The sequence below is a fragment of the Pagrus pagrus genome (assembly GCF_965226575.1).
Source record: "Pagrus pagrus genome assembly, chromosome: 17".
Taxonomy (NCBI): Eukaryota; Metazoa; Chordata; class Actinopteri; order Spariformes; family Sparidae; genus Pagrus; species Pagrus pagrus.
In genome coordinates, this window is record NC_140201.1 from 14586966 (window position 1) to 14610736 (window position 23771).

Here is a 23771-nt window from a genome sequence, read left to right on the forward strand (position 1 = left end):
AGTCTGCACTCGTTAATGCAGTTATTGTTCAGTGATTAAGTCGATTAAGAAAGGGCCCTCCAGTTTGACTAATGTTTACTTGTGGCTCCGACTGCCGTGGCTTAATCAGACAATTGTGCAGTTAGCGGTCCCTTTGGGTGAGGGGAAATTCATTTCCTACACATCTAGATAGAAAAGGACACTTCAAAGTGATACGTCTGAGCTTTGACTTTCAACGCTGACACAATGTTGAATGTGAGACCTTTTACTTGGTGTAAAGTGGGACATTATGAGCACCCTGCATCTCCCTCTGCCTGCTTAATTTTCTCTTCCACCATAATTACCTCTCTTCCTTTTAAGATTTAGGTCGGATAAGGAATGCAGTCTGATCTCACAGGAGCTGAGCTGTCTCCAGCCAAATAACTCGTGACTCTATTGTTAACCGCTTGCCCTTTTGTAGCGCATGAAGCTTTTCCAGCACTCGAGGAGGGCAGCAGAAATAAGATTAGTGGCATTCATATTGTCTGGTTCGGGGGAAACGTGGGGAGATATTGATTGCATTTTTTTTGCCAGTGCATTACAGTTGTGTCTACGCTCCTTAAACAATGCACCTGGTGGAAAAATGTAAACCTGTATTTGGCAATAAATCAGGTGCTCTAATACAGTATATCAGAGGCAGTTAGTTTGTTAGATCAGTGCTGCCCTCCTGTGGCCGTCTCAGAAAACAACAAGCCTCACAAAAACAAAAGCACTGTGAAAACCAATACTTGTGTCCCCAATTGAAATAAACCTGAATATTTAAAATATGTTTTGTCTGATGATATTGGTTCAGCTTTATACCTTTAAAGCAACAATATGTGATTTCCAGGAGAAAGATAGTCTCATCCCCAGATTGTCTAATACTGACGCTTTGGGTTTGGCAGCTTGAGTAGGACACCAACCCAGAGCATCAGTATTTGAAAAGTGGGCATGAGAATCCACAATCAACTGTCTTCCTCCTCTGTTGATGAGATGTGTCTACCTGGAAATACAGTAGGGGGGGGGGGGGTTGGTTCAAGTCTTATCTCTTGGTGTGCTCTTGCATTTCTCTCCTGTCTCCCTGTCTACTCTCCACGCACTAGTATAGTGCTTCAATTTACCTAAAATAAAACAGTGAAAACAAAGATTAGTACTTGGTGACACGAACTCAGAAACACACCATGAAAACGTGGCTTTTAGACAAGTTATGGTTTTTATTTTTTCTCACAAACAAAGTTTGTTTACAAAAAAGGAACGTCAAAAATAAAATTGTACCTATCTATTGCATGTCATGCTGGCAGTTTTAACTACATGCAAAAACAACAATAATAATAAGAACATTGATAATAATCATTACTGTACAAAAACAATGATGGGGGAAGGTATGAGGCGTGAAACATCATCTCAAAAACAAAAACGCTTGTATTGAAAAAATGAGTTCTATAAAAAAGGGTGTTTTTCTTTTCTTTTGCTCCAGACGGAGTCATGTGTTTGTACATGAGACTTAAAACAGGGCACAAGACTCCAAAACCACCCGGGTAGAAAGGTTGTGTGAGACTGCACAGAGGCAGGGGAAAGATTCCCCGCTCTAAAGACAGAGGGGCGAACAAACAGCGAAGGTAAGAAACAAAATGGAAGAGTAAAGATGACAGTGGAGCGTGTGCTTGAAATACAAGCACACGCACGCAGTTATCCTATACAAATCGAAGCCCTTACAACAAAAAGTCATGCTTCATCGTCAACGTGGAAAACGACACAACAAAGAAACTACATGAAATTATTGTTGAACCTTATAACCTCTTCTTTAGATCCCTTACGATTGACTTGCTGTAGAAAGTGAAATCTGAGGTATATGGCTTCATTTCATCTTCAACTACATGAAAGACAATAAAGAGGGTATGATTCATGTGTTCACAGAAGGAAAGGTAAAGAATCCCACGGCTAACTTCAACCACAGATACGCCAGGAGCAGGTGGTGTAGACAGAGATGGACACTTCTTTCATGTTTTAAGAATGAGAGGAAGAATAGAGTTGGTCTGCTTAGAGACTGGTGTCAGGGGCTGCGGCAGTGGATGCGTACATGGATGCAACTTAACATGATATTCTGCAGTCAATCGGTGTCCCTTTGGTTTTTTTCATCCAGTGCAATAAATTTATTACAAAAAAAGAGTGTTATAACATTATGGGTCACTCGTCTACATTAGAATTTGTTGTCGAAGTCGGTGGCATCTGTCGGCATCACATGGGCTGGTATGCGTGTTGTGTGTGTGTGGAGAAAAGGTTTCTGCTTGGGCTCAGTCAGTGGTGACCTGCGTGACCTGTGCGTCAGCTGTCTGGTTGGTGGACTGAATGAACATTGGTTGGGTCAGCTCCTGTCCTGCTGGCATCGTCACCTGCTGAATCTGATACAACTGCTGTAAAACAGAGAAACAGACAGAGAGGATGATGGTCTCTGTGGAATCTACAAGGTTTAAGATTATAAAATAAACTCTTGGGTTGTTACTAGGTGTTGTTTAGATCGTTTCTAAATAACAAATAAAACATTTAAATAATTCAAATCTTTATCTGATTGTATTAGAAATGTCATTCATTTTTTTCTATAATCACATTTAGTCTAAATCAGATTTGGGGTGTTAAAATGAGAAATGCTAGTAATGCTAACAAGCCAGAAATAATGACATTAAGTCAGATGCCAAATTCAAAACATCACAGTTACATTTACTGCATTTGTTACCTGTCCATCAGTAAACTGGTTGAACTGCTGCTGTCCTTGCTGCACCTCTGTCTGTGTGATCTGAAAACAAAAGAAGTTACATAAGATTAAAGATTCAATCATTTTATCATTTTACAACTGGGTTGTACAATTAATTTAACAACTGAACAATATAAATACTTTGTTATCAGATCATGCTTTAATAAAGCTGTTTTTGTTGCTATGGTGATTACCTGCTGGGTGTTGGCGAGAGTCTGAATCTGTCCTTGGACTACTTGCGCCCCAGAGACGGGCTGAGCTAGACGAATGTACTGTAGCTGTCCCGTGTTTAGTTGAACCTACACACAGCCAACAGAAGGGGGAGACAGAGTTTGGTTTAGAGCAAAGGTCATTGGAACACAGAGGTCACAGCCATTTTCCTCCTCTGGACAACAACAACGGAAATAAGTCAATTGCCTCTGTTGAATTGTTAACTTTTGTTAACTTTTTAACTTTTAACTTATGATTGCCATCAAAGGATGGATAATTGACTAAAACATGTTCGTGCAATCCCTCCTCTAGTTCCCATCACTTTTTATCCAGCTTGAAACTCTTACCGGGATTTGCTGGATCTCTCCTGTGTTGGTTATGATCTGCTGCATGACCTGCATGGTCTGGCCTTGGGCTTGAGCTGTCTGAGCTTGACCTTGAGCAGCTTGGACAATCTGTACCTGCTGGCCCTCACTCACCTGCATAGCCACAGGCGCACTCTAAAGGAGATGAAAAGGAGGAGAGATGTAACGTATTAGTTGCTGTACCACAGCTGCTACAGGCATGTAGTTTATGATTGACTCAAAGCAAAGCACCAGGAAATCACTAATTTCCCTCGAATAAGATTTTAACCAAGAAGCTTATCCTTAAATTTGAAAAGACTGTTAAAAGATCATCAGGCATGTACAAAAGAAGTCGGGACATAAGGTGACGATGCAGGTTTCAGGTCCTCTCTTTCTCTTCTGTCTGTCACACTATCTAGAAACGGCCACCTGATCTCATGCTGCGATCACTCCGACAGACCTCAGTCGCCTGAACAGAACAGAGCTCGTAACAAGCACTGGCCTCCGTGGGTACGAGTGTGTGGTTAGTGAACATATAAATGCATGTGTGTTTACCGTGATGGGTGTGCCCTGTGATTGCACCTGCACCTGCTGTAACTGCTGCATTGTGGCACCTTGCAGCATCTGATGGCGGCGACAGAACAGAATGAGAAAATGAGAGAAAGACACACAGTGAGAGAAAGCAGCGACTGCAACAACTTAACACGTGAACGTAAGCGCGTGGAGTGTTTGCGCAGAAAAGAGAGCTTCAGTGTTAGAGCAGCGGTGACAAATAAGCAGCAAATGACATTTAATGGTATGTTTATGAATGATAAAGAAGCTGAGGTGCAATGTCAGAAAGAGGTACAAAATAATAATCGTGGACAGGTTTTGGAGAATGCGTGTACATCACAGTGGCATGTACATCAGCTTCAGTAATGTCAACCGTGGTTTCGTAAGTGCTTTTGAGAGTTGGTGACCTGAGAGAAAAATGACAGAATTGGTACAACCCCGACAACGAGTGACACTGAAAGCTCTGCACACAGACACACGGATGCATAAATAAAGGGTTGAATTGAGATCTCTGCCCATCATCTGTCCCAATGCTAAATTTCACCATCTTTTCTTTGTCTTTTTTTCCTTCTAGACTCTAAAGCAGGGCTGGCCAAAAATGAGGCCCGCTGGACAATTTAGCCCATGACAAGGTTCGATTTGGCCCGCAAGATGTTCCTAGAAAAAAAAATGTATGCCGTTTTAGTGGTTTTTATTTTTTCTGAGCATGGCGGACAGAGTGATGCTTTGAGCAGGAGGTCAGCAAATTAAGAGAACTTAAGGGAATCAAATTCTATTTTGAATCTTAATAATAATACAAAAATACTGCTTCTGGTCACTGGTTCACCATTAAGTTTCAGTTTTGTCCCTCCAAGGTAAAAAGTTTAGGCAACCCTATTCTCAAGCATTTCTTGATAACACTTCCCTCCATAGACCAAATCTACTGGCATGCGCCGGATGGGTAGTGGCAAACTGACCAGCTCTGTTTTGCACTTGCAAACACTTGTGACTTAAATACTGACAAGTGGGAAAGGTTCATAGCCATGTGGTAACAACAGAGGGACTGAGATGCTTCCAAGTTATTATTTTATCTCAAAAGCACAAACCAAGTACATCTTTGGGGAGTCGACTTTAAAATTTCCACTTTCTACCTCGAGGTCTACCTTTAAATGTTCCACCTTGTAAATAACCTATGATGGAGTCCACGTAAGGTGAGTGTCAAACTGTGACCTCCCTGCTCTCAGTAGGGACTGCAGCAGCAGCAGCGACGCTAGTGAATCAGGCCAGGTCTAAATGAGTATGACAGCTCAGCTAAAGGCAGCCTGCTGAAGCAGCATGAAGTACCACGGCAGCCCAAGAGTGCAGCTACATGACAAGCAGTGGCTGAGCAGGAGAGAGCATGCTCGGCAGCAAAAGCAGCAGGAGTGAGACGATTAGAAAGAAAGACGCCTGAGAGGTGTCCCCTAATATGCATGTTTGTTATCTTACTGACTGGTGAAAAGACTTTACTAAAGAGAGGAATCGCACTCCCCCCAAAAAGTCTGTGAGTGAGTGTGTGTGCAATGAGCAGTGTGTGTTTTTGTATGTGTGTGCTAATGACTTGGTTCCATTAAGGACCAGCTATTGATTTTCAGTTTTTGTTACTGTCAGCTCATTTCTCTTTAACTGGAATGCAAATGACGAGCGAGGATGAGAAACATTAGAAAAAAAACATACACACTTTGATAATCATCCTTTGAATTTTTTCCTGTGTTTTGCTTTGCCCTTCACTTATAAGGCAACACATTAACTGCTTACTTCATGCTTTTAGGATCATTCAGAATCATTATTCACACACTGACACTGTACATGTTATGTGTGTAAATTGTGGAGTCCGTGATTTGCAAAACTGGGACTGATAGTGCCCGGTTACAGAGACTTTCCTTGTGTGTCTGTAAACATTTCATTTTCCATTACAAACCATATTAATTATTACCAGAGAAGGGAATATAAGATTAAATGTTTCCTTTGTAGGGATTCACAGGGAGGGTGTTTGTCTAGTTATGTGCGCTGGGTGTGTTCTGAGGTTCAGTTATTCTTGCCGACGGGAGAGTGGTTAGCTACTGAATGTGAGCTCAGACTTGTATCAATAAAGTCAGGTGTGATGACCCCGAGTAAATCAGCCTTTCGCAGCATGAAAGGTACTGGGTGGAGTTTAGAATGTGCTGCCTGTAATATTTGGAGAAGGCAATCTTTTCAGAGTGTTACACAGGCTGTATTTCCATCAATGTACTGTATTTTTGTGCACATTTTTAAGTAGGGCATTAGAAAAGGTTGATGTAAACAGCAACATTCAAAAAAAGCTTTTACACTCGTTTGAGGGGGATTTTGCTTTTACTGAACAAAAGTTAATGTGCTCAGTGGGATATAGAAACACCTTTCCTGAGTAATTTCTAACATAGCAAACATTTAACTCACTCGCACTGATCAGGTGTTTCTGCTTCTACAAAATAAGAAAAAAAAGGGAAGCAAGAGGAAGAAGTTGTGTAAAACACCGGCCTCTTCCCAGATAATGCCATAAGATTCCCATCTCCAGATGAATTCCCACATTCCCTCGTAGATGTTTTTTCTGTCTTCTTCTTCCTCTTTGGGGTTTGTTGGTGATTGTAAAACAACTTGTTTCTTTGCAGTTTACAACTTCCACTTCCTCTATTCTGTTGCAGCCATGCATAATGTAGCCTTTATCGCCGTCTTCTAACTAAAGGAAATAATTCCTGTTTTATTCTATTTTCTTTTCAAAAAGTTTGCTTCAAATGAATAGATAATTAGAGGGAAATTACAGACACACACACACTGCAAGTTCAGTGTGAACTTCGTCAACTGGTAATTTGTGTTTCTGTGGGGACTGTTAGCTGTAGTCAGGAATTCACTCATTTCTCCACATGGCCTTTATCATTTCCTAAAGATCATTTTGTTGTTGCTTCTTTGAATCTTGCTGTGTGTCATTTGCACTCTGTGGGAAACCCTGTGAAAACAAGGCATCAGTAGTACCTGTCCTTGCTGTGGCTGTGCGATGATAATCTGTCCGGGCTGGATGGTCGTGGCCGTCTGTGCGCCGGCCTGCTGGGCCTGCTGTGCGCCCTGCACCTGCACAGCTCCAGGCTGCTGGGCCAGAGTGAAGTAGTACTGCACCGGCTCGGCTGGAGCTACTGACTGACGCATCTCCTCCTGAAGATGACACACGCACACACACATGGAAGAAGGCCTATCAGTTCATTACATCTCCATGAATTATTGTTGCAGGTGTAACGGTAGAGGAGGGTAAGTCTGATAAATAACTGATGGGATGTGGCTGGAGAAGAGTAATGTAATCTGGCCATAAGATCCATTACAAGCGCTATACTGGTCAATACCATAGACTGCAGGTCTAGAGGCATGGTAGGCTGAACATGGTGATGTGTTTTACGGGAGAACCACAGGTGAACATCGTTGTTTTCATACACTGGTCAATTTTGAGATTTGGGGATATTTTGCTGACACAACATGTCATCTTTCAGATTTGTGTAAAGAAAACATCGAATATATGCATTTAGGTGTTTATTTTAATACATAATTCTGTTCTGGACATTTATGTAAACTAGCAGATAATTATTAGATAATGCATCATGTGAACTTTAAACATAAAATATTAAGAAACTTGTGACACATAATTGTCCTAATGATGATCAACGTGAAAGCTACATAACAAAAAAAAACCACCATCAAGCATCTTTGACCCTACTGTAATATACAGTAGGTATACCGAATCTAATTTTGTGACAGCTATTGATCTATGTGTGTAAATGTTCTTTCTGTCTGTCCTCATCCTGGGTCAGCCACATAACTGCAGCGTCAGAATTTGCAGGTTAGATGCTTGTCGCATGGAGGCTTGTCGCATGGAGGCTTGAACACAGGTCTAACAATGATCACACATCCAATTATCGTTAACAGTGATCTGTATAATGCTGCTTCATAACTAATGAGCAAGGTTTCATCTTGATGAGGTTTCTCCATCACCAGAAGCGTAAACACCCCTCTCCCAGCTCCATGACAACACAGCTGAGAGTGTAGGATGTTTACATGCCTGGAGACAGTGTACTTGACAACAAATTCAAATCGCTCACTCCTCCATCTGGTATGGTACATTTGTAAGTCAATGTCCTGCTTGAGCAAAACTTCCAACATGATGTGATGTTTTCTGTAAGAAAGGGCACTTGACTTTATCCTTCTTGGATAAGTCCCTTGTAGAGGACATGAAGTTGTGCGAGAGTCATCGCTGAGATTACTGTTGGCTGTCAGAGGCAATAAGATGCTGCAAACATCCGACTGAAAGCCCTCGCTGTCCAAACCCCAGCTTCCAGTCAAGGATGTTTACAGCACCTCCGGGTTGCCAACAATAGTAAAGCACCTGGGATTATGACCCCGAACGATCAGCTCCTTTCCTTTGCTAACTGTAAGCAAATTATTTTCCAAACAACACCTTGTGAATCATTTGCTTTCCTGGCACTGTGTGCTTTCCTACCTGCCGTTTAGGTGGCTTCAGGTCGTCGCGGGGCACAATGTCAATCAGGAAGTCAAACTGGTCAAACTTTGTTATGGCCATGGCAATGTCGTTCCTCTGCAAACACAACAGACACACATGGTCAAATGATGAGGTCAGGCTTTAATTGTGCTAATTCAATATATGCAGGGACCTATATATAACCACGCTTCATGTCCTAAGGTCAACTTTCCCAGAATAGCCACACAAGGGGCTACTGTGGAATTGAAACCAAGTTCCCAGTAGCACTGTAGCAGGTATTTGCTTTCAAAACTGAGCTCAAGGGAAGAGATGATAAGTTTAAACTGAATCGACAAGTCAACAAAAAATGTATCACAGACTATTTTAATACTCAATTCATCTTTTGAGTCACTTCTCAAGCAAAAGATACCAAAGAGTTGCTTGTTTCAGCTTCTCATGTGTGAGGATTTCTTTCTTTCCAGTAGAGGGCGACTGACGGTGGACTTTCAAAGGCTGATACAATGGCAATAGTTTTGAGAAGAAAAAGCTGAATGCAGATTGACTGGCCAATCAGAAAAGAGCAATCTTTGACCTTATTAGAAATGAAATAACTGTGAACTGAACATTTAAGTCAAAATAATAAATATGTAAAAAAATATATTAATCTGTCATATACACAGTCGCAGCAAACAGCCACTATCAGAACCGATAGTTTGTAAAAAGGCCCATCGGTGCTGATTAATCAGCAAAAGAGATAAATCGGTCTTAAAATAATATCATGATATTTTTAGGCTATATCCTGATATATCCGCCTCTAGTTTCCAGATTAAACATAGTGAAAACAATCATTAGTTAAAGCTCTAACTATGTTATTTGAGAGTTTAAAAACTTTATTCAAACCAACAGTTGCTAAAGACAAATTGATCCATAATAAACAATCACCCTTGCATCACATTCATAGAGCTTGTGTGTGTGTGTTGGGTGGAAATGAACACGACGCAATGACGTGCTCGAGTCCTCGTCAGCACAGCCTCTGCTGCTTCCTATATCCACAGCAGTGTGCTGTCTCTGTGGAATTTTCCACAGGATATTGGCTGTCAGGACCCCCCACCATGGCCCTCCCTGCACTACAGGCTATTTATAGTAGCTTGATTAATATCTGGTAACACCAGGTCACATCTACACTTGTTCTATTGATGAGCGTTGCTATGGCGACCCCAACTGGCGTGCCCTCTTCACAATAGGCCTCTGCGTGTGTGTGCGTGTATGTGTGAACATGTGGAAATGGAGGTTTTCCCTCACTTAGTCACAAGAAAATCACACATTCGTGTGGTTCAACCGTCACGCATCCCTAATGCATTATCTTTGGTGTAAAATGTAATTAACATGTAAAAACCTGCACAGTAAATGAAGTTTCTATTTAAAGCATAAAGTGCAGAGTTCCAACAATGGAGAGTTTCATGCTAAAAAAGGACTAAGTCAAGACAACAGCAAAGAGACCACACTTCCAAAGTAGGTCTTCAACACCCCTCTTAGACTGACTGTGATGAGTGAGATAACACTTTTTTCCAGCCTCTTTTTCTACCTGCGTTGGCATACACACACACATATCCATGGGCTAATCTCTCAGAGGTATGTGAATGGATAAAGTGGACTTAAGGGCTTTCATGTTCTGCTCCACAGTTTTCCCTCTCTTGACGTCCAGGTGAGACAAGCTCTTGTCTGATTTTCCCGAACGTTCCCATCAGTACATTCATGTTCTCTGTTTTCCTTTCTCCACTTCACATCATTCCAGAGTCCATCTTATTCAACTTTGGGACAGCAGAGCAGGCAAAATGGCACCGGAGGGAAAAGTGGGTCAGCAGCACCCGCCTAGCTTTGCTTTCAAAGTCAATGGAGGGAGAAAGAACTAAACAGAGGGATAGTCCTCAAGGGGATGCTGGTATGGGGGCCTCTGCTTATGTATGCACACAGACACAGGCACAACAAACAGGCCAATGATGCAAGGGTGTGGGAGAGGAGTCAAAAAGAAAAAGATGGTAGAAATATAAAGAAGGAAGAAAAAGGAGGTGTAATTATTACCATTAACAGATGTGACAATACCAACTAATGGCGCAGAAAGAGAGTAAGAAGAAACGTGATCTGATCAGAGCAGAACGTGTGAAGGAGTGAAAAAAGAACGACAGGAACACTGTTCACACATCTCTTCGAGTGTGTCTGACCTGTAGCGTGCGTCTCTTGTTGTCCTCAGTGTGGATCCACGCTCTGAGGGTAAGCTCTGTGATGAAGATCTGAGCCGCCTTGGCAAACAGGACCGGAGCCTCTGCACTGATCATCTGTGCAGAGGAGATGGAGTTAAATACGCCCACAGACAACAACATCAATCACATATCAGCTATAACGTGAGTCACTCAGGAGTAACAAATGGCCACATCGCATTCAAAAGTGCTGCAAAATGAGCATTTATCTTTAAAAAGACCATTATTAATAATAACAACAATGTGTAAGCCCAAAACACTACTCAAACAGAGCTATATTGCTTAGTAGGAGAATGTCATCATTATTCACTTACATACTTGAACGTTATTATTCTTTTCAGTGTAATTGTTGGTTACCTTCAAACCTTTGTTTGTGCTCGACAACACCTCTTAATGGCACTCCACTTTTAAATGTAAAGCTGAAATGTACAACATTGACTGTAATGAAACCACAGCGCTCACATGTACACATGCAGTGAAAGCTGCTGTGTCAGGGCTGACAGAAGGGTCTTGTCTTCAGATATGTTAGAGATCTCCTGATCTCTTTACCACTTTAAGCTGCTGCTTAACTAAGGGGATAGTGCTGCTCTTGACACGACACATTCAAGCCACACACACATGTTCCAAGGCTTTCTCTTTAGAGACTACGAACAGTTGAGGCTGATAATCCGTTGCAATAAGAGAAGGGGAAAAAAACGCCAAGTAGTATTGTTTCCTAAACTTAACCAAACAGACACAGAATACTAAAAAGAAACGGAAAATCAGAGGTAAATTAGCGTAAAATAATACACGCTGTACAACTGTATCGTGAATGTTCCGAACGAGATATGAACCCTGATTTCCTGAGTGAGAGTCACAATAGTCAACCCACTCAGCCACAACAGCTTGCTTCAGATGTGGACTAAGCCGTTTCATAAGTTGAAATAATGGTCCTGGAGCAACATGAATTATGATGTTCCAGGAACAACACCAAACTCAGAAATACTGGCTTCAGTCAGATTTGTAGTAAATTGAATTTCTCAGTTTTGTAGCAGGAATTGTATTCGAGCTCTGTGGTTCCTTTCGTATACTTGCCCCTAATAATAATAGTAATAATTTTTATCAAAATTAACAATTATTTAGGCTGTTCTCTTACCTTGACATCCTCATCCAGCTTCATGATTTTCTTGATTCGAGCCAGAGGTAACTCCTGCACACGAAAATCCTTCTGGAAATAATGGATAGCCGTTGTGTTAGGGACAAACAATAGAACGTGATAGAAGTTGTCCTTAAGTATTTGCTTGCGTGTGTGTTTGAAACCACATGAAACCAATGAATCTTAAGAGTTAAATAGTGTGTGACAAATGTGTGTGTCTGTTTCAATGGCCATAGCGTACCACAGTCAGGTTCCTGATCTCCTCCATGACTCGAGGCCAGAAGGACTGCAGGGTTTGCTGGGCATCGCTGCCCCCGGCTCCAAACGCATCGGCGGACATCCTCTACTCTGCTGCACCGAGGAATGACAGGGGAGGAGAGAGGTGGAAGCACAAGGTTAGTTATTACAAAACACAAATACAAAGATGTGATGTGATGATTCAGACAGGTCAGAGAATACAGTGTCAGTCTGACCCAGGCCTGTGCTGCCCAGAGCGCTTCACGTGTGTCAGAACCACATATTCCATCACAGCCTATAATTATAATACAGTGAAATCTAAAATAGAGCCCCAGCGGACTTCTATTCTTGTTCTTGCGGGATATTGACATGTCCGCCACCAGACTGGCTGCAAACTCCCTGATTATGAATGGCTCTATCACCTTCAGCACATAGCAGCAGCTCGTTTGCAAACACAAGTGTGTCATGTGGAAGTCAGTTGCTGCCAGTGACCCGATACACTGAGGACAACGCTAAAGTTACAGATCTGAGATATGCGTGTGTGCTTGTGTCATAGAGAAACGATTCCTTAACAACAGCAATCAACTTTTTTGTGGACGCACACTTCGAACGCACACAGAAAGTTGTACAATGAAGGAAGCCAACTGTAACGCACACACATGCATGTAGACATAAAAGCCAGTGCTTCTACAAGGGGTCTGACGGTTTGAAAGAGGATCCAGCAGGTTACTATGGCATGCCAGGAATCTGCTGGGGGAATATTGGCCTGCCTGTCTGAGCATGCAGAGCTCGGAGTGTCTGGATCGCACTCTTTCACTCTCTCCCTTTACTCTCTACCTCGCTGAAAAGATCTGGCAGAAGGGAGAAGAAAAAGAAACATGGAGGAGGGGGGGGGGAGAACAAGAGATGAGTGTGTGGAGCTACTCAAGAGAGACGGGTTGTGTTTTCGTGTGTGTGTGCGTGCGTTGCTGAGGGAGGGCTCGTAGTGCCATGTCCAGTTCAGCATTAATCCAGCGCTAAGACAAAGTGCCAAAGGCTTTAACAGGGGGAGGTAAGAGACCGACGGGGCCGCAGTCAGACTGCTGTGCAAACTGGCTATGTGGGTCAAACAAGACAGAAAGATGGAGACGCGGCGAGAGACATGACAGAACAAAGAAAAAGAGTGTTAGGAGAAGGGGGGGTCTCCTCTTTATCTCCTCTTTCTTTTCTCACTCTGGGCCAACAAGCGTGAATGGCTGCAGCTCTGGTCCAGCTGACAGGCAAACACAAAACAAAAGACAGCCTCCAAGTCTAGCCCTCCATCCAGTGTCAGCGTTGTAGGGGATTGTGTTGACTTTGGGACCACATCAGCTCCTTTATCCGTACCACTTAAGTGCGGTTGTAAATATTTTACACAGATAAATCAGTAATTCAGAAAGCAGGCCTTTAACCCGATTGATTTTTGACAGGAAAGACTGCATCTCTGGCAGTTGTGGAAGTTACTGAATAATATAGAAGAAGCACTGCTGCGTCCTGTTCTGTCATAGGGTTTTGGACAGAGAGTACCCTAAATCAATGAGACAGAATGGCAGCGGGGGGGGGTTGGCTTTATATAAATCAATCAGGCCGCTTGTAGCTACGGCATGCCAGGCTAGTGATTGACCTTGACAATGTCTCCCCTTCTGTCTGACGCTCCAGTGTCCAGTTGCATTTCAAGGTTGATTGAGATCCTGCAGTCACTAGAACAATCCCAGCATTCCACGGGGCAGGAAGGACTGATGGGAATTGTAGTTTTTCCACCTCTGCCCATCGGGTGAACCAACATCTGGCGTTTTTCTTCACTGCCTCAGTGCAAAACCATGACCATGCAAATAGGGTGAAAAAAATAAGAGCAATGAGAGCTTTTTGTTTTTCCAGCTAAACAGCGTTTCAACACCCGTATCAGCACTTGATCTTGTGATCATTTTGAACAAGACAACCTTGTGTATCTGTGTGTGTGTGTGTGCTGTCTGCCAGCTTGTGTGGTTCTCTCCTACTGGTAGCCTGATAAGGAGTAATAATTAGGCAATTCACTTGACAGCACTACAGACAACCATCAGGCTAATTACCATGGTAACAACGCAGTTGCCCAGAGGAAACAGAGGAGGAGTTAAAATAGAAAATGATTCAATTGATAAATAAAAAAGATAAGAAAACATGCAGGCCACCCCTCCTTATTCACATGCCTCTTCTTAAAACTCCTGCTTCTTCTTTTAAAACACTCACAGAGGGGGAGCTTGTTATTAAATCACACATACGCCCCAACCCCCTCTCTGACCCTGTGACCTTCAATCTAAACATACGGCCATGCACTAACCACAGCAGTAGGAGGGTGGGGGGGCGGAGGGGAAGTCAATATATGTGAGAAGAAATGAGAAGGCAAGTGTGGCGAGAGGCAGGCTGAAGCGTGAGAGGGGAAAGAGAAACAGAACAACGTATGTGTGAGAGACAAGAGAAGGGCTAAGTATCAACACGCCCTTGAGCATTGCTCCTCCAGCTAGCTAACATGTTCTACCTTCAGTACACCAATATTACCATATTTCCCAAGGCTTTGCATCAATGGAAAGTTTGCGTGGGAGCCCTCGGATGTCTTCTGCTGACTTCTGCAACACCTTCTATGGTCTCGGCCTAGACTAGTCAAACAAACACTCTGAGTGGGGCTATCCGCTGCACAGAGAAAATCAATTTTGAAACTCCCCGAAAGCTAATAAATGTCAGCGTTATAAACGTTGTAAAAGGTCTGGAGGTTGATGCAGACAACTACAGAAAGCCAGTGTCAAGATGTCTTATTTTATCTGCAGTGATAAGTCCTATTTGCTTCTGTATAGCTAATCTATAGGAAGCGTTGAAGTGCTACTTAAATGGAAATCTGTACTAAGAATTTGTCAAAGCTCGTTAGTCCAGTTCAAGCCTAGCATTGTAAGTCCCTATAAATAAAGTTTCGACAAATGTAAATGTATTGTGCTTTCATGTGAGCGTCTAGATAATACTGTACATCATTCTGTTGTAATGATCCTGACAAACTCATCTCTGCTGTGCTGTTCTAAGCTGCTATATTAGGGGACATTGTGTTTTTTGCGCTATGCATCTCTCCTCTCCTCCTCTTCCCTGCGGTTCAGTTGTCCTTCATCGGGTCATCGAGACAGAGAGATGCCGGTGTTGGGTTTCCTATGAACTCTGCTGTGTGTGTGAGTCTTTGAGGACAAATGTGATGTCTGTGCTTTGTCGACACTGTCCAACACAGCAACTTGCTCTTCCTCCTTTGAGTGGCTCTACATCTCTCTTCCTGTCTCCTCTCCAGTACTTCCCATCTCTCTCTGTCACTCGTAGGTGTGTGTGTGCTTCTCTCTTGCTCTGTCTTACTTACTTTCACCTGATCACTCCTCTTCCAACTTCTCTGAGAAAGTCAATGCTGCTCCGCTTGCAGCAGCTGAATCAGCGCTAATTTTGTTCTGCCATCCCCGTCCTGCACATATCCTCTCTTGCTCTCCCTCCCTCGTTCTCCCTCCCTCCCTCTCTCGCTCACTGGCACGTCACATCAAGTGGCCACTCACAGCAGCATCAGCGACTCGCTCCAACTCTGACATCACACCACTTTACATGAGCCTTCAATTCCTCTCGAAATAAACCTGATAGCAGCACAGGCAGGAGACCGGAAAAAACAACAAGATAGTATCACTTAGCCATATTCATTTGTACTTTAAGATTGGTAAAAGGGCAAGGAAGGGGCAAAGAGACAATGGTTCCCGTGTCACTTTCTGCAGAAAGAAATTGCTACAAAAGAGAGTACAATTAATGAATTGGTCTTTGGTTAAAGTGAAATGTTCTGCAGTTAAATGCCCTTTTAATGACCTTTTAATGACCTGATGATCAGTGCAAATTGAGCTTAATTTTGCTGAGTGCAGTTGACAGGTAATGAGGCAGTTTAGGACAACCAGAAGATTTGTGGCAGAGGAGTGAACTTTTCCCTGAGGTGTTTCACTATAACATTGTTGTTTGGCTGAAGAAGAACTCATCTCACCCCAGATGTTTCCCTGAAGCAGAGTTGACACTTTACATAGGAACAGATGTGAATTGAGAGGACCTAACCAACACGGAAATAAAGATGCATATATTAAATTAAGGCAAAAAATGTGTTGCAGGTACCATGATCTGCAATGAGTTTGTATTTTTGAACCTTGGTCACAGAGGAACTTAATCTCAAAGCTTGAAGATTGCAGCATTATATCATTTTCAAGGTATACCGTGGTATTAAGGTTGATGATTACCACATTGTGTAAATTTGCTTATATACAGTATTGAATTGTAACCTATCAGTGTTTTTGTTTTTTTAAATAAATTTCAAATTATATCAGGGTAACACATACTATTTTGCTGAATCATAATTAAGTGTTTGCTCAACCAAAAAAACCCTTCCGTTTCCATTCCACTAAGGGTCATTGTAATGTATATTTTTTGCTACATTACATGATGATTACGTGATGATCTCATAACTTTGCAGTCCTACACAGCTTAGCGATATAATCAGTGCAGCCTTTTACTTGATACGTCTGTTTGATTTGATTTATTTATTTATTCACAAAAGAGTGTGAGAAGATGTGACAACGGTCTTAAACAATACAAAAAATAAATATAAATTGTAAATTAGTACAATCAAAATCCAGCTCACTACATTTCTTTTTTATATAAGCATATTTCAGGTAATCCTAGATAGTATACATGGTGTTTTTTTTTACAGCTCTCTTTAAATTCAATGACTGCAACAACAGAAACAGATGATATATTTCTCCCATACTGTGACCTTAAAGTAACTGTCCACATAGTTATGCTTCAGGGTTACTAACAGTTAGAGCATTAGGCTGTACAAAGAGCCAGTATGTACCCACATGCAGTGGTTGCCACCTTGTTTCACTATATATGATGAAATCAACCGAAACACATATTTTTTCTCTTTTATATGATATGGTACCAGCTATGTGGTGAGTGTTGCTACACTGACATGTCTTTAGCAGGAGGTCATTTTTCCACATGCTGCTGTGTGAAACTGTCAGTGATGCAGAGTGGGCAGTTCGGCAGGAAGGTCACTAAAGGTTAAAGTCTGCTGGGTTTTAACTGGCCTCCTAAGCAGAAAAACAAATGCAACTCTGTTTGCAGAACACGCATTAACATAAACCAGGGATATATCATTGGACCACCGAGAAACTGGAGATGTTTAACATTCAGTATGTCAGTTTTATTATAACTGTATAGATTGAATAAATACTAGTATACTAGGTAACAAACGTCATACTGATTAGTTTCGAATTATCACCATAAATCAGGTGCGTATTTACAAATTGTAAACTATTAAAGCGCTCACCTCGATGAACCCACTCACAAATACCACACAGAAACTGGCACGGTTACAGCATGCAGGGTAAATGATCTACTCAGGCAAAACAAAAAAAACAAGAAGTTCCCAGCCAGGAATTACAGATTAACTACTGGGACATGCAAAACAATTTCACAGATGTTGGTGCAAATGTTTTGTGATAAAAAAAAAAAGAAAGAACAGGGTGATAATGACTGACTGTGACCTGCGATGCAACATCACTTTGGCACGGCTGGACCGAACCGGCCAATCAAACGGCCCTGCAAACTTTGCCCTTGGTTCTGCTTCAAGCCAACTCCAGGAAGTGCTAGTCACTGATCTCCCAAGGTCATTCAACAGAGGAGAGAGAGAGAAACCAGAGAGGGAGGAGGGAGAGAGAGAGAGATGAAAGAGAGAAGGGGAGGGAGAGGGGGAGGATAGAAAAGGACAGGTTTTTCAACTTTCACTGCAGCACTTAAGTGACCCCAGTGGTTCAAGCTGTGTACTTTCTAAGAAGCTTAATAAAAACATCTGATACTGTACATATTAGCGATGTTTCGTATCCCCCTTTGAGTTTCGCTTCTGCTGTGTCCTCTCATCTCCCTCTACATGTTTCCTTCTCGTTGCTGACAGAGAGACTGCAGGAGCCAATCTCACATTCCTGTGACCTTCATCCAATGCTAGGCCCAGTCTCTGGCGTCAGTGTAGGCAGGGCTAAAGCTACCTGCATATTATATGCAGGAACATAGCTGACACCCCCTGGCTGCCCACACTGGCTTTAGTGACAGTTTACACATGTAAAAACACAGGGAGGGGGGGCAAGGGCAAAAGAGTGAACATTCGGCGGTAGTGGTCACCTTAGTGATAAGCGGAAAGCTACGTCAAAGTGTTTAGCGCCTTTCGTTGACTTTTTTCTCCCCCCGGTGTGGCCACGGTATAGTCCGGGGCACAAATGATATTCAAATCGCATGCAGACAGCAGCCAACCCTGGGATTTGGCAGCAAGGGCTTCAACTTAAGAGTTATTTTTAGTCTCCCTCTCTCAATCTCCCGCACTCTCTCTCTCCCTCTTTCCCCAACGGGACTTGGTTTTGTCAAAGGCACCAATGGAAACTTTCAATTAGGGAGCAAGGGAGGGGGAGAGAAAAGGAGTCAGAGGCGAGGGAGAGAAGAGGCGCCCTCCAAAGATTCCATCAGAAGAGATCAGATCAAACTATTAGCCTCCTCTGCCCCTGAAGCTGACAGGCTGACAGTCTGTCCCATCTGGGTGTCTGGCACTGTCGGGGCGGGGGCCTGGGGGGGTCCTGAGGTCACTGCAACCAGCTGCACCTCCGCCCCTGGGGACCCCTGACACCAACAGTGACAACAACACTGAGAGATATTCTCTCGGAGTCCTCCGTTTGCAGCAAATCTCCTTTCAACACGGATGCCATCTTTGCCTCTCAGCTCTGCGTCACTGTCTGGCGCAAGTGTGTAAACAAGGACGTCCGGGGGAAAAGCGGGGGTCCGGGCCAGCTCCGGGAGCCACTGCGGCCACAGGCCCCCCAGGATATCAACACCGCCAAGACAGTGAAGTGCATCTGAGCACAGAGTCTGGCAGCCATGCAAGTGTTGAAGTCTGTGTGCATGGCGGTTCAAAGTCAAAACACAACAAGTGACAGCCAAAGACAGACAGACTTCACTCTGCATTGTTACTTTGCAAAAAAGCATGAACAACAATCACAGATTTTTATAAAACCACCGTCCATTCTGTATAGAAGTGTCAACGTGTACTGAAGTGATAACTGAAGGAAATGGATGAGGCAGACGCGCGCGCGCACACACACACACACACACACACCAATCCTCCAAGGAGAGTACTACAGGACAGGAGAGGGAGGGGGACTGAGGACGGCTGTAAAGGACAGACACCGTCACATCACTGCAGAACGTGATGGAGAGACATCAGAAAGTGAACAGAGATGAACAATTTATTCTTAAACTCAAAGCCTAACAAACTTGACAGGTCTTCTCTTCTTTCTGTGTGTGTGTTTCCAGCGGTCGGACTTACCCCTGTGCCCTTCATGGTGAACGGTCTGCCCTGTTGGAGCAGAGCAGAATAGAGGGAAACAGATAGCCCTGTCCAAGTCTCCTTGAGAGCAGCGACGGCGGCAGGAAGAAGAGACACAGAGGTTGACAGAAAAACTCTCTCAAGCTCCTTCACTTCCTCCAGTCCCCCTGATCGTATCAACAGACAAAAGGCACTCTGGCTCCACTGGACGGCTTTAAAAAGGCTTTCAGCCTGGACACACAGAGAAGAGCAAGCCCCCCTTCCTCTACCCCTCCCCCTTCTCTGTATCCACTCTCCCTTTACACATTGCCCCGTCTCCTTCAGCAGCCCCCCAACGTCCTCCTCCTGCCTAAACATACTGCCCCGTCTTTCCTGTTTCTCTTCTGACCAAGTCCCCTCAACTCACTGACCTTTTCCCTTTCTCTGTCTTTTTCACTCTCTCACCCCTCTCCCCCCTCTCTCGCCAGTGACCCCATGCGTTTGTCTTTGAGCTGACCCCTGGCCCGGGCGAGAGGGAACAGAAAGCCAGCAGCAGCAGCAGCAGGCAACAGCAGGCAAACAGTACAGCGGCACTCCCGACTCACAGACAAAAATCTCTAGCCTCCTTCCCCTTTAACATTCAAGAGTAATCAATCTAGCATGCTACATGATACTCAAACCCCGCCTCACACCCGACTCCCACCTCACTCTGACACTTGCAGCCAATGAGAAGACAAGGTCCCGCTATGCAACTGGATGTTGCACACACCAATCAGCTCTGACACATCCCCCGCTCCTCCCCTTTCCTCCGCCCAACCCCCTTTTACCGACAGCCAACTTCCTGCTCTAAGTTACCTTGAGCTGCAGGATAGGGGTCAGGGAAAAGAAAAGAGGAAGAGAGAGTAGAGAGGAGAATAGGTGAAAAAGAGCAAATAAAGTTGTGGAAAGCTCTTCAGGGAGTGTGCGAGGGCGTGCTATTGGTTGCTTGCCTCGGCATTGTTTGTCCTCAGGCGGTCCCCTGCCTCTCCTGCTGCTGGACGGATGAGAATGGTTCCACGGGCTGCTCTCTGACAACTGCTCTCTGCTTATTTACAATGTCAAACTAAATGTCTCCCTCTGCCCCGCCTCCTCTCTGCTGCTACAGGCTGACAGCACAGTGATGCAGGCAGCCACGCTGGCCCTCACTGGCTGAGGCAAGTGCCAGAATGGATGCCGCATGTTGCATCCACATGATTTAAAGTACAAAAGCATACTAGGCAGACTCGCTGTCTCATACGTGTGCACAGGTATACATGCACATCCACATACACACACACATTTTGTCCTTGCTTTCTCATTGCTCACAGTCACACCACAAACATCCAGCCTCTAACCAGCCTACTTGTTATAATGAGATTCATTGTACTGTTAATATTATGCTAGCAGAGGAAAAAAACAGTCTGCATGCATGATCACTCATTATTCACTTGGAATATGAATTAGTTTAACTTAATTCAACAAATTCTTATGACTCATGGGAACATTTAGTTATGCAACTTACCCTAACCACATCAATCCAATGAACCCCAAATTATGGTGTCGATCAAATTTACACACAAACGAATTACTGCACAACAGATCGTTGCAGAGCCTCAGAACAAGGTGAGGAAAAATCAGCTGACTGGTGAGAAGCCACAGAGGAGGGGGGTAAGGAAAGAGTGCATTTGATTCTCCTGCTATTTGTGGATAAACAAGACTTGAGAGATATGGGAGAAAGTGTGTAAACAAAGACATTGTTGTCTTGACCCCAAAAAAGTATGCTCACAGCAGCTTCCACCATTAAAACGTCATCAAAAAAAAAAAACCGTCACCAATGTCATACAATGCCCTTCTTGTTAACTTACCTTGGTTCAATGTGCATACTTTCTACACAGTAACCTTTACTTTAGAACACCAAAGCAGGTCACTGCCGCTCATGTGCATGACTTATACAACACCAACTACATCAATAATTCCACATCCTATATGCAAACTTAATAGGACACAGAAAAATAAGATAATAAAGTGTCTAGAAGTGACAGAAACTGAAGGTGCTATTGTAATGACATTCTGGCCAGAGAAGCCTTTAAGCGATCACTTGTGCAAAGGATGGTGGTATGACGTGAAGCTTTATTCTGCATATTACTGCAAATCCCGACTGTAGTGAGGAACACAACAAGCTTAAGTGAGAGAGAAAGAGAGAAAACCTGCCCCATCAATGAAAAATCTAGAGGGGGAGGGGAACCGGAAGGATGGAGAAGGACAGAGAGGAGAGTTGTTACAGGATGGGAGGGGTGGAACAAGTGGAGAGAGGGCGAGCGAACAAGATAGAGACTCAAGAGAAACAAAGCTAAATGTTCCCTTTTCTATTTTTGTGAGGAGCATGGGGACAAGAGCAGGTACTACAGCCATCCTGTTAATGATTAGAGTGGAGCTGCACAAAGATTAATCTCTCCAGCGTGGCTGCCATGCCAGAGCCGTGCTCAGTGTAGATGTATTCTGGCTACCCAAAATGCCTCAGTAATGACACCTGGCAAGGTCACCGTACAAATGAGACCTTCCCATGACCTGTGCCGCCCATAGCAGGGACATGTTTGCTCTCAGTGATGCTGTTTAGAGATAAACATACACCAGCCAGACTATGGGTTTCATAAACAAACAGCACCCGCAGGGAAAGCCAGGCCAAGCCATGCATTCACCGACAAACATGCAAAAACACATGCACACCTGCATGACTTAGGGGTTAGCTGGCTGATTTGCACACTGGTTACGCAGATTAAGCTCCCTAAGGTATGACTGACCCTCATTCAGTCATTTTAAATATAATGTAGCAGCTAGATTAAACACGCACAGAGAACAGTGAAATGAGAACAGAACATTATTACACCTCTGATAGATTAATAAAGCAAACTACAGCTGTAGGAAAGGCTGCAAGCTGTACACAGTATTTGTCTCCAATGCTAACAATGAATAGGACACGCTGAGGCACCTTGGAAATTCTTATGTTCACTTGTGGTTATATGGATATATAATATATTTTAAGTATTTTCCAATTATTGATGACAAAATCTAACTAATCCAAAAAGTGCAGGTGATTTTATTCTGTTCTTATATTGTGGCTAAAACTATTAAATTATTTAAGCATCATATGGTATATACATTAAGTGTAATTAAGAACAGCAGTGATGCTTACACTGACTTGATTCAGAAAACAAAGACACACTTCATAATGGCATATCGATGTTAAAATGCATTTAACCTACACTGGGTGTAAGGGCAACTTTGTGCTTTAAGGCGTTAGCCTTTAATGCGATGTTTCACTTTAACTAGGTCGCTACAGTATGCATTATAAGCCAGTTAGGACGAACAAAGCGGCTAGCAGGAGACAGAAACCAATGCCCCATCCCAGTCACGCAGACGGAAGATTTTAATTATCAGTAAACCTATGGTTGCCCTAAATAAACTTAGTATTAAAACGCAATGTAGTGCGAACTGTGGCATATCGGCTGCTACACACTGAGGACAAACACAAGAGTTAGCACTGCTGGCTAACGTTACGGTGGCCACTGTCACTTCGTGCTAACGTTAGTGAAGTTAATGTTAGCTTGTTGGAGATGCACACTGGCGACTGTAGTGCAACACAGGTGGACATCCGCTGAGTGTGTAATTTTAATTACCACTGGACAACGTGTCCTGCCATCAAATGAAAGTTTGCAAAGCTTTCCAAAGCTAGGAAGAAGCAATCTAACCAATAAAGACAACGTTTGGATCTGTCCTTCAGACCAATCAAACCTCGGACTAGATTCCACCAATCAAGGTTTTTAGGGCTAAGCTCGTTCTGCAACTGACGCCATTCGGGGTCGGTTAGAAATAGCCAGTCCGTCTGACAATCAGCTACATAGGAGCCAACATGGTGGACACCAAACATCAGTTTCCTGACCGCCCGTGATCCCTTCAGCGGGCCACCAATAAGCGCCTCAGAGAGCGGGGAGGGAAATGGCGCCTATGTTCATCTTCCAAAACAATCGTCTATTGGTCAAGAACAGCAAATGAAAAGAAGCGAAGTAATTGCCCCTACTTCCACCCAACACGGGCTCCATTCTCGTAAACGCTCTAGACACACACGCATTTTAATTTCTTACTCACTTTGTTTTACGGGTTCGAAGAGAAGTCCGGCTCAGCGTATTATTTATTTTATTTAGCTAGCAAGGGGAAACAAGATGGCTGCGGCTCGAACCGGAAAGAGTTGAGTGCGTATACGTGATGACGTCGCAGTTACGTTCCCTGAGCACCGGCGTCTCCACCGGTTGTCATTAAATTCACTAAATTACAATGGGATATGGAGAATAATGTGTGGTCAATGTATTAATCCCC

At 43.4% G+C, this 23771-nt stretch overlaps 1 protein-coding gene across 5 annotated transcripts; it reads right to left on the minus strand.

Moving 5' to 3' along the window:
- Positions 1 to 1187: 1187 nt before the first annotated feature.
- Positions 1188 to 23646, minus strand: nfyc (nuclear transcription factor Y, gamma). 5 transcript variants are annotated; one of them, XM_084380130.1, is made up of 11 exons: positions 23544 to 23646; positions 11988 to 12097; positions 11747 to 11815; positions 10576 to 10689; positions 8375 to 8470; positions 6865 to 7041; positions 3859 to 3927; positions 3307 to 3459; positions 2944 to 3048; positions 2732 to 2791; positions 1188 to 2411 (listed from the first exon to the last, which is right to left on the minus strand). In XM_084380130.1, the coding sequence occupies exons 2-11, from the start codon at positions 12084 to 12086 to the stop codon at positions 2292 to 2294; spliced, it is 1062 nt and encodes a 353-aa protein (XP_084236256.1). In that variant the 5' UTR covers positions 12087 to 12097; positions 23544 to 23646; the 3' UTR covers positions 1188 to 2291. The 5 variants fall into 5 exon arrangements, with proteins under 5 accessions (XP_084236256.1, XP_084236253.1, XP_084236254.1 ...); XM_084380127.1 differs by having other exon boundaries at positions 11747 to 11818; XM_084380128.1 differs by lacking the exon at positions 23544 to 23646 and adding an exon at positions 20369 to 20459 and having other exon boundaries at positions 11747 to 11818.
- Positions 23647 to 23771: the final 125 nt, after the last annotated feature.

Coding starts and splice junctions, on each gene's coding strand:
- nfyc (XM_084380127.1), bottom strand. CDS start 12,086: ATGTCCGCCGATGCGTTTGGAGCCGGGGGCAGCGATGCCCAGCAAACC. Junction 10,690..11,746: donor AGCTGGATGAGGATGTCAAG/GTAAGAGAACAG, acceptor TCCTCTGCACAG/ATGATCAGTGCAGAGGCTCC. Junction 8,471..10,575: donor ACAAGAGACGCACGCTACAG/GTCAGACACACT, acceptor TTGTGTTTGCAG/AGGAACGACATTGCCATGGC.